Below are 8602 nucleotides of genomic sequence, written 5' to 3' on the forward strand. Positions count from 1 at the left end.
CCCCCCCCCGCCCCGCATGATTCCAGCCTGTTGACCCCAGCCTGGTCTCTGGGTCTCGGCCTCTCCCTTTCCATCTGACTCAGAGCCCCCCCCCCCAAGAGAACTGGGTCTTACTGGGGGGAGGCAGGAGTGAGGGTCAGGGAGGCCAAGGGACCAGGTGGACACGGACCCTCAGGTCATGCACCCCAGGTTTGAGTTGGGGTGCTGCTGCGGGGCCGCAGGCACAGATCTGCTTCCTGAGTCCTGGTTTCTCGCACGCGCTGCGGAGACGGTGCTGCCGGGAGGACTGCTGGGGGCTCGGGGGTGATGGTGCACAGTGGGCCCCTTGTGTCACTGCCTCCTAGAGAGCCAGCGCGTAGATCCAGTAGGAAACAAGTCGCGTGAGGCATTCGTCGAGCACCTACTGTGTGCTCCCATCCCCCCTCAGAGCACCCCTCGGACGGGCAGCCTGGTGGGCCCTCTGGTGGAGCGAGGGCACCCAGCTGGGCAACGGGGCTGGGGGTGGGGCGGGCGCTCCTCTCCGAGGGTCTCGGGCCTGGCCTCCCGGCCGCCCCGCCCCCTGCCCCGCACCCTCACGAGCACCCCTCCCTCCCCGGTGCTGCAGGTCTCGGCGCGGAAGATGGCCGGCGGCGTGGACGGCCCCATCGGGATCCCGTTCCCTGACCACAGCAGCGACATCCTGAGCGGCCTCAACGAGCAGCGGACGCAGGGCCTGCTGTGCGACGTGGTGATCCTGGTGGAGGGCCGAGAGTTCCCCACGCACCGCTCCGTGCTGGCGGCCTGCAGCCAGTACTTCAAGAAGCTGTTCACGTCGGGCGCCGTGGTGGACCAGCAGAACGTGTACGAGATCGACTTCGTCAGCGCCGAGGCGCTCACGGCCCTCATGGACTTCGCCTACACGGCCACGCTCACCGTCAGCACGGCCAACGTGGGCGACATCCTCAGCGCCGCCCGCCTGCTCGAGATCCCCGCCGTGAGCCACGTGTGCGCCGACCTCCTGGACCGGCAGATCCTGGCGGCCGATGCGGGCGCCGATGCCGGGCAGCTGGACCTCGTCGACCAGACCGACCAGCGGAACCTCCTCCGGGCCAAGGAGTACCTCGAGTTCTTCCAGAGCAACCCCATGAACAGCCTGCCCCCTGCCGCCGCTGCCGCCGCCGCCTTCCCCTGGTCTGCCTTCGGCGCGTCCGATGACGACCTGGACGCCACCAAGGAGGCCGTGGCCGCCGCCGTGGCTGCCGTGGCCGCCGGCGACTGCAATGGCTTGGACTTCTACGGGCCGGGACCACCGGCTGATCGGCCCTCGGCCGGGGATGGGGACGAGGGCGACAGCAACCCAGGTCTATGGCCAGAGCGGGACGAGGACGCCCCTGCTGGGGGCCTCTTCCCGCCCCCTGTGGCCCCGCCGGCCACCGCCACGCAGAATGGCCATTACGGCCGGGGTGGCGAGGAGGAGGTGGCCTCGCTGTCGGAGGCAGTCCCCGAGCCGGGCGACTCTCCGGGCTTCCTGTCAGGTGCGGCTGAGGACGGGGACGGGGACGGGCCCGACGCGGACGGGCTGGCGGCCAGCACGCTGCTGCAGCAGATGATGTCATCGGTGGGCCGGGCAGGGGCGGCAGCGGCGGGGGACAGCGACGAGGAGTCGCGGGCGGACGACAAGGGCGTCGTGGACTACTACCTGAAGTACTTCAGTGGCGCCCACGATGGGGATGTTTACCCGGCCTGGTCGCAGAAGGTGGAAAAGAAGATCCGGGCCAAGGCCTTCCAGAAGTGCCCCATCTGCGAGAAGGTCATCCAGGGCGCCGGCAAGCTGCCGCGGCACATCCGGACCCACACCGGGGAGAAGCCCTATGAGTGCAACATCTGCAAGGTCCGCTTCACCAGGTGAGCTGGCGGTGCCGCGGCGGGGGGCGGCGGGGGACGTCAGGGGCGGCCAGGGCCCTTTGCTTCGACTGTGGCCGCGTGGACCCCTCCCCCCCCACACACAGCAGCGCCTGCACGAGCAGCAGCGGCACTGTCCCGCCTGGGACGGCGCTTCCTCCGTTTCTGGGTGCCTGCCTCCCCTGCTCCCCTTGGGAGCAGCCTTCGGGGCGGGGGAGGGCTCAGGCGGTCACCAGGGTGAGCGTGGCGCAGGCCGCAGGGCCGGACCATAGGAGGCTTGAGGGAAGGGCCCAGGAGTCGCTCTTCTTCTTTTGCCGGGGGTGGTTCTTCTCGTCTGCGTGGCTGTGGCTGTTTGCCTTGGGAGAGGGCGGCCGCCCCGTAGGGCACGGGGAGTGGTGTTATCTCCTTGAGTCTCCCGGGAGCCCCGGGGACTCGCCTCCTCAGCCAACAGTTATGGAGCACCTGCTGGGTGCCGGGCCCTGTTCTAGGCAGCAGGGACCTGGGAGTGCAGAGACATGCCAGAGGCCCCGTGGGAGTGATGGGGCACGTCTGAGATGAAACCACAGAATTGGTAATGCGATTCGGCAGAGCCGCATAGAACAAGGTGGGGGGCGGCGGCTGTTTTAAACAGAGAGCCGAGACCCCGAGGAGGCAAGGGAAAGGCAGAGCGAACAGCCGCTGCAAAGGCCCTGAGGCCAGTGGAGCTTGGGGGTCGCCGCAGCCCGTGGAGGGAAACAGGCCTAGGAGCCACTTGGGCTTGGTCCCTAGGCGGGAGGAGTCAGAGGCCAGGCTAGGGGAATTTGCGATTGGATCTTAAGAGTCCAGAGCTGGCTGGTTGGGCCTCGTGGGCCAGCCCAGTGGGGGTGGGGGGCTGGCGTGCAGGGGCCTGGCCAGCCTGGGTGACTCAGCATCACCCCCTACCCCCACCCGCCCTGGGGTTCCCCCAGCCACGCCCACCCAGGCTGAAGAAAGAAGCCATTGTCCCGGCTTCCCGGCCCTGCCCCATGGGGACAGGACCTAGGGGCTGACCCCTGGCCCCCTCCCCAGCAGGCCAGGAGAAGAGGGTGTGGCCCGGACTGCAAGGCCCAGGAGCCCAGGCGAGGGGCAAAGGGTGCCAGCTCAGAGGGAGGCAGTCTAGTTGGTGGCCCAGCTCCCACCCCCTAGGTGAGATTGGGGTGCTGGTGGTTTTGGGGCCTCCCTCCTCCTCCAGACGGGAGTCCTAAGGTGGCTGTGGTCCCTGCCCTCAGGGGTCTCTGGGCCCAGGAGAGGTAGCTTGATAGAGGCCCAGCAAGCCAAGGTCTGGAGAGGTGACCAGGCTGAGGAGAGGTCTGGAGCCCCCCCTGCCATGTGCGCCCCCCCCCCCAGCACGTCTAACCACAGGCTCAGGGTGGTTTCATTCTGATCTGCTGGTCTCTTGGTCACCCCACCCTGACTCAGGGTGATCCTCTTTGCCAGTCAGGGAAACTGAGGCTGGGAGAGGGCCATCAGGCTAGCCTCTTCCCCCATGTGCCCACCTGGCTCCTCTTTGCCCCCAACCCAGGGCCCCAGCCCCCACGCCTTCCTCCAGGCCAGGGAGCCCAGGGGCCCCTCTGAGTCACACAGAAAGTTGAGTAAGCGGGGCCTGTGGCAGCCGGGGCTATAATTACCCGGACCAGGGCTTGGGGTGACGAAACAGGCTGCTTCCACCCCCACCCCACCACTGTGCGGCCCCTGACCCGCTGTGCAACTTGGGACAGGTCACTTTCCCTCTCTGAGCCCCTGAGTCTCACCTGGGGAAGTCTCTGTACACTGTCCGAGCCCCTGCTGTGCTCTCTGGACCTGGCCCTGTGCGAGGATCTAGGCGGGGCAGCTGGGCGACCATGTTAGTGGGCTTCGAGGGGGGTGAGAGGAAGGGAGCTTGGCAATTGCAACCCCTCACTGCTGACAGACCCGGTCAGTCCAGGGAGCAATGAGTTCACTGTGGCCTGAGTTGTGTTGACGCATGTACAAGTATTAAGGCTGGAGAATAGGCAGGGGTGTGGTTGCAGGCCAGGCCTTGACCCTCAGAGCAGTAAGGAGCCGAGAAAGGGTTAGAGCCAGTAAGGACACCGGCTCTGTGGGTGATTCCAGAGGGAGGGAACTGGAGCTAGAGGAGCCTAGGGGAGACCAAGTCTTTGTCTGGGAGTGGGAAAGGCTGCCTGGGGGAGGAGGGCATTTGAGATGGGGCTTTAAAGGATGAATAGGAGTTTGTCAGTCCTGGCACTGACCAATCTGGTGTGTGTGAAAAGTGAGAGACCCAGTGTGTCTCAGACATAGGGTGTAAGAGGCTGCAGCACAGAATGGGTCAGATGCTGGCCAGGGCTCCCGAGACCCAGGTCTCCGCCCCTACCGTGTGGGTCCAGGCAGGAGCCCGCTCCTGTGACTACAGACCAGCATGGTGCAGTAAAGCATCATGAGTCACTTCTGTGATGTTGCGTTTTCTGATAGGCACGTTTTAAGAAAAGTTAAAGGAACAGGTGAAAGTAATTTGAGCCCTGTTTCACATCTTTTTTTTTTTTTTTTTTTTTACATTTAACATGTAACCAATGCGTCAAATCATAAATGAGCTTTTTTATGTTACATTAAGCAGATGAAGTCTTCAGAATCTGGGGAACCTTTTGCACTTCTAGTGCGTCTCAGTTCGGACAGGCCACATTTCAAGGGCTCCAGGGCGCGTGTGAGCAGTGGCTGCTGTGAGGGACAGAGCAGCGGCTGGCCTGTAGTGCTTAGGGCTGATATGTTGACCAGCTTTGTGGGCCAAAAGGCCCCAGGCTGAGCTGGGTCCACGCTGATCTCTTTGGGGAAGGATAGGCAGGGAGGGGTCCTGGAATCACCCAGACCCTGCTGTCTTGGGGCTCGCAGTCTGGTCAGGCAGACAGATGAGGAACGAGGAAACCAGCACATAGGTGAGCGTCAGATGGTGGTGGTATGAGGGACATGGGGTGGGGTCCGCTGTGGGCAGGGGAGGGGCCTCTCGGAGGAAGTGACGTTTGAGCTGGAATTCAGATGTGAAGATCTGGGAAGAAAGTGCTCCAGGCAGCAGGAAGAGCATGTGCAAAGGTCCTGAGGTAGGCACGTGCTTAGCATGTTGTGGTGACAGCCAGGAAGCCAGTGTGGCCAGAGCAGAGAGAGGCAGAGGGGCTGGGAGAGTCGATGGGGACTGAGGGCTACGGGGTGAAGACTTGCTGCCCTGGGATGCAGGACCTTCAGTGTTAAACACCAGGACAGCTGGTCACCTTCTGTTCCCAAACCCGCCCTCCCCCCCTCCCCCCATTCTGCCTTGTGCCCGTAGTATATTTCAGCCCCTGGAATAGCGTCTGGTACTCAGCAGGCTCTCTGTAAATGCTGCAGGAAGGAAGCCCCTTATCTTTCTCTTTCTACTGGTAAGAAAAGGGGTTCAGAGAGGTTCAGCCATTTGTGTGAGGCCACAGAGCAAGTGGGGTCCGAGGCCTTTCTCAGTCCCTGCGGGCCCCGGTTGCCCCCGCTTGCACCGTGATGCCCCGGCCTCCTCTGCGCGAGCGCCGACGCCCCACGTCCCCAGCCGCAGCCCAGCTTCCCCAGCCGTCTCCAAGCCCGGGCCGGCGGGGTGCGGGGGTGGCTGGGGGGCCCCCGGGCGGTGCCCGCTGACCCGTCGCCCGTCCACAGGCAGGACAAGCTCAAGGTGCACATGAGGAAGCACACGGGCGAGAAGCCATACCTGTGCCAGCAGTGTGGGGCGGCCTTCGCGCACAACTACGACCTGAAGAACCACATGCGGGTGCACACCGGCCTGCGCCCCTACCAGTGTGACAGCTGCTGTAAGACCTTCGTCCGCTCCGACCACCTGCACAGACACCTCAAGAAGGACGGCTGCAACGGCGTCCCCTCGCGCCGCGGCCGCAAGCCCCGTGTGCGGGGCGGGGGGCTCGGGGGGCCCGACCCCTCCCCGGGGGCCGCCGCCCCGCCCGGCGCCCCGGCCCCGCCCGGCTCCCCCGATGCCCGGCGCAACGGCCAGGAAAAGCACTTTAAGGACGAGGAGGAGGACGAGGAGGAGGCCGGCCCCGACGGCCTCAGCAGGTTGAATGTAGCGGGTGCCGGCGGAGGTGGGGGCGACGGGGGCGCCGGGGCCACCGCCGATGGCAGCTTCGCGGCCGGACTTGCCTGAAAACCAAAAAGAGAAAACAGAAACCCGAGAGAGAGAGACAGAGAGACAGAGAGAGAGAGAGAGAGAGAGAGAGAGAGAATCACCCACCACCCCCCCAAAAACACAAAAAAAGAAAATCTATCTATATACAGATATCTATATCTATATATATATATACAGATATATATATATGAAGCGTCACAGAATCTAGGGTAGTGCTTTTCTCAGATTTTTCTCCTTCATGATGTTCTCTCCCTCCACGGGGACCCTCGCCCCCACTCCGGCTCCCCGTCCCCCCACCCCGTCGATGGGTTTCGGGGCTTGGTTTGGGGTTTTTGTGGGACGTAGAGATTTGGAGGCCCCCGGACATCCCCCGGCACGGAGTCTGGGGTCCCCTCTGAGGCCTGGTCAGGGCCCCAGGCCCCAGGTGGGGGTGAGGGTGGCCGCGGGGGGCTGGGGACGGGGTGGGGGCGGGCTTTTGTTTTCATCCCCTCGCTGGTTTCTACGAGTCTTTCAGACAGGACCTTAAACGATCTCTGTCCACTGTGAGTGGACGTTAAAATGCACCCCGTCCCCACCCCCACCCTCCTTCCTCAGGGCACTTACTAAGTGGGGGTCTCCCCCCCTCCATCTCCCCGATGGCCTCCCCGCCTCCCGCTCCTGCCTGTGGTCCTCTGTGTCTCCTGGCCGCTGTGACACAAATCTATTTATTTCCAGGCCTGGAGAAAGGGGAGCTGGGGGGGCGGCAGGGGGCACCAGGGCGGCTCCCAGGGGCTCCCGCCACCTCCCTTCACGGCACTTACACCTTGGCGGACCCCCAGCCCCACCCCGGACCGCCGCTCAGGGCGCCTCCCCCTCCCCATGCTCCCCGACCCAGGCCGCCCAGACCCCACGAGACGTTTGGAGATTCAAAACTTTTTTTGTCCTCACCCTCCTCCCCTGCCCCTGCCCTCTCCCAAGTTTTTAAAGCACTTTTTAGATTTTTTTTTCTTTTCCTCCTTAAAAACAAAATTTATATATAGATATATATAGATATATATATAAAATATTCTTTCCTCAGAGGAGCAGACAACAGTGCGGGGTGGGAGCCCAGAGCAGTGGGAGCCCAGGGTCTCGTGGTGGCAGGGAGGAGGGGAGAGAGTCCAGAAGTTCCAGTGTCACAAAAGCAATAAAAACAAGATTTTACAAAATGAAAGGAAAAAAAAAAAAAAAAAAAAAAACAAAAAAAAAAACAACAAAAAAAAGACAGCCAACCGCAGATCGAAGTCCTGGCACTTTGTAACAGAACGGGTACTTTATCTTCATTCTTAATTTAAAACATGTTTACACGTTGCAACCAACTTCTATGAAAAGTCGAAAAGACAAAAAAAATAAATAAAAATAGAGAGCGAGCGAGAGCGAGCGAGCGAGAGAGCAAAAAGAAATTCCTAAAAGTCAATTTATTTTTGTACAAAATAATAAAAAAAAAAACCCACCACAGACGCAGAATCCACTTCTGTTCCCCGAGGTGAGGAGGGGTCAGGAAGGCACGGGCGAGGTCTTCCGAGGCCGTCTTCGTGCTTTGCCACGGGGGCCCGCCCTGCAGGCAGGACCGTGGGGATTCTGTCTTTCTGCCGTGTCCCCCCACCCCCGCCCCCTTCTGTCCCTTTTTCGTTCTGATTTGGAGATGTCTCATCACCCGCCAGCCATACGATGGCCACCCCGTGTCCACGGGGACCCTCCTTACCGACTCCCCAGCTCAGGGATGGGCCCGAGAGAGGGCTGGCCTTCTGACCAGCCGGAGCAGCCCAGCCCCCCCCACCCCCTCCCCACCGGCCCTTGCCCTCGCCCCTCGCCCCTCGCCCGTGTCAGGGCTCCCCACCCTCCAGCATGGCCGCCCTTCCTTGTGGCCACCAAGGAGCCACCATCGTAGACATGCCATCCCAGTCGAGGTGGGTGACGGGGGCCCCACCTCCAGGGCCTTACATCCCCCCCAGGCACCCCTCTTTTTATTCAAAGGCACTGACTGTAATCTGGGGGCTGGCACCTGCCTCCCCCCAGCCTCTGGCTCCCCAAAGGCCCGGAATCGACCGAGCCACAGGCCACGGACAGGGGCCAGGGCTGGGGGGACCGTGTTGCCAGAGGCCGGGGCACCCTCACCCCAACGCCCTCTCGCATATGCAATGCCTAGCGTGGGACCCTGTAAATAGACGCCCTGCCAAGCCGAGACCCTTCCCCATCAAAGCCCAAGGTGAGGGGTGCCCCTGCTCTCCCCCTCCAGCTGCTGGCCCATCTCCCCTCACCCCTTTGCTCTGTGACACAGACCCCGTCTTCTCGTCTTCTTTTTCGTTTTTTTTTTTTTTAAAGGGAAGCTTTTTAAGAAGGCAACTTTCATCGTTTCTACAGGATACTTTTCGTGTCCCCCCCCCGAGCCCGTCAGCCCCCCAAATGTCTCAGGACCCCCCCTCCTGAGGGGGGTGGCAGGGGAGCCCAGGGCTGGGTGGCCTCGCTCACACCCCAGTGTCACGGAGTGAGCTCTTTCGGAGAACCATCTGTAGAGGCCAAGCAGAGAGCTCGAGTGCCCAGGCCAGGGACCCCCCC

At 62.4% G+C, this 8602-nt stretch overlaps 1 protein-coding gene across 2 annotated transcripts in view; it reads left to right on the plus strand.

Moving 5' to 3' along the window:
* ZBTB7A (zinc finger and BTB domain containing 7A) overlaps positions 1 to 7442 on the plus strand; it is a 16597-nt gene extending 9155 nt beyond the window's left edge. For both annotated transcript variants that reach the window (XM_040629581.1, XM_040629582.1), the window contains exons 2-3: positions 605 to 1884; positions 5545 to 7442. In XM_040629581.1, the coding sequence (XP_040485515.1) occupies positions 620 to 1884; positions 5545 to 6043 (1764 nt within the window). In that variant the 5' untranslated portion in view covers positions 605 to 619 and the 3' untranslated portion in view covers positions 6044 to 7442. The remainder of the gene's footprint in view (positions 1 to 604; positions 1885 to 5544) is intronic.
* Positions 7443 to 8602: the final 1160 nt, after the last annotated feature.

The sequence above is a fragment of the Ursus maritimus genome, unplaced genomic scaffold (assembly GCF_017311325.1).
Source record: "Ursus maritimus isolate PB19 unplaced genomic scaffold, ASM1731132v1 scaffold_14, whole genome shotgun sequence".
NCBI classification, from domain to species: Eukaryota; Metazoa; Chordata; class Mammalia; order Carnivora; family Ursidae; genus Ursus; species Ursus maritimus.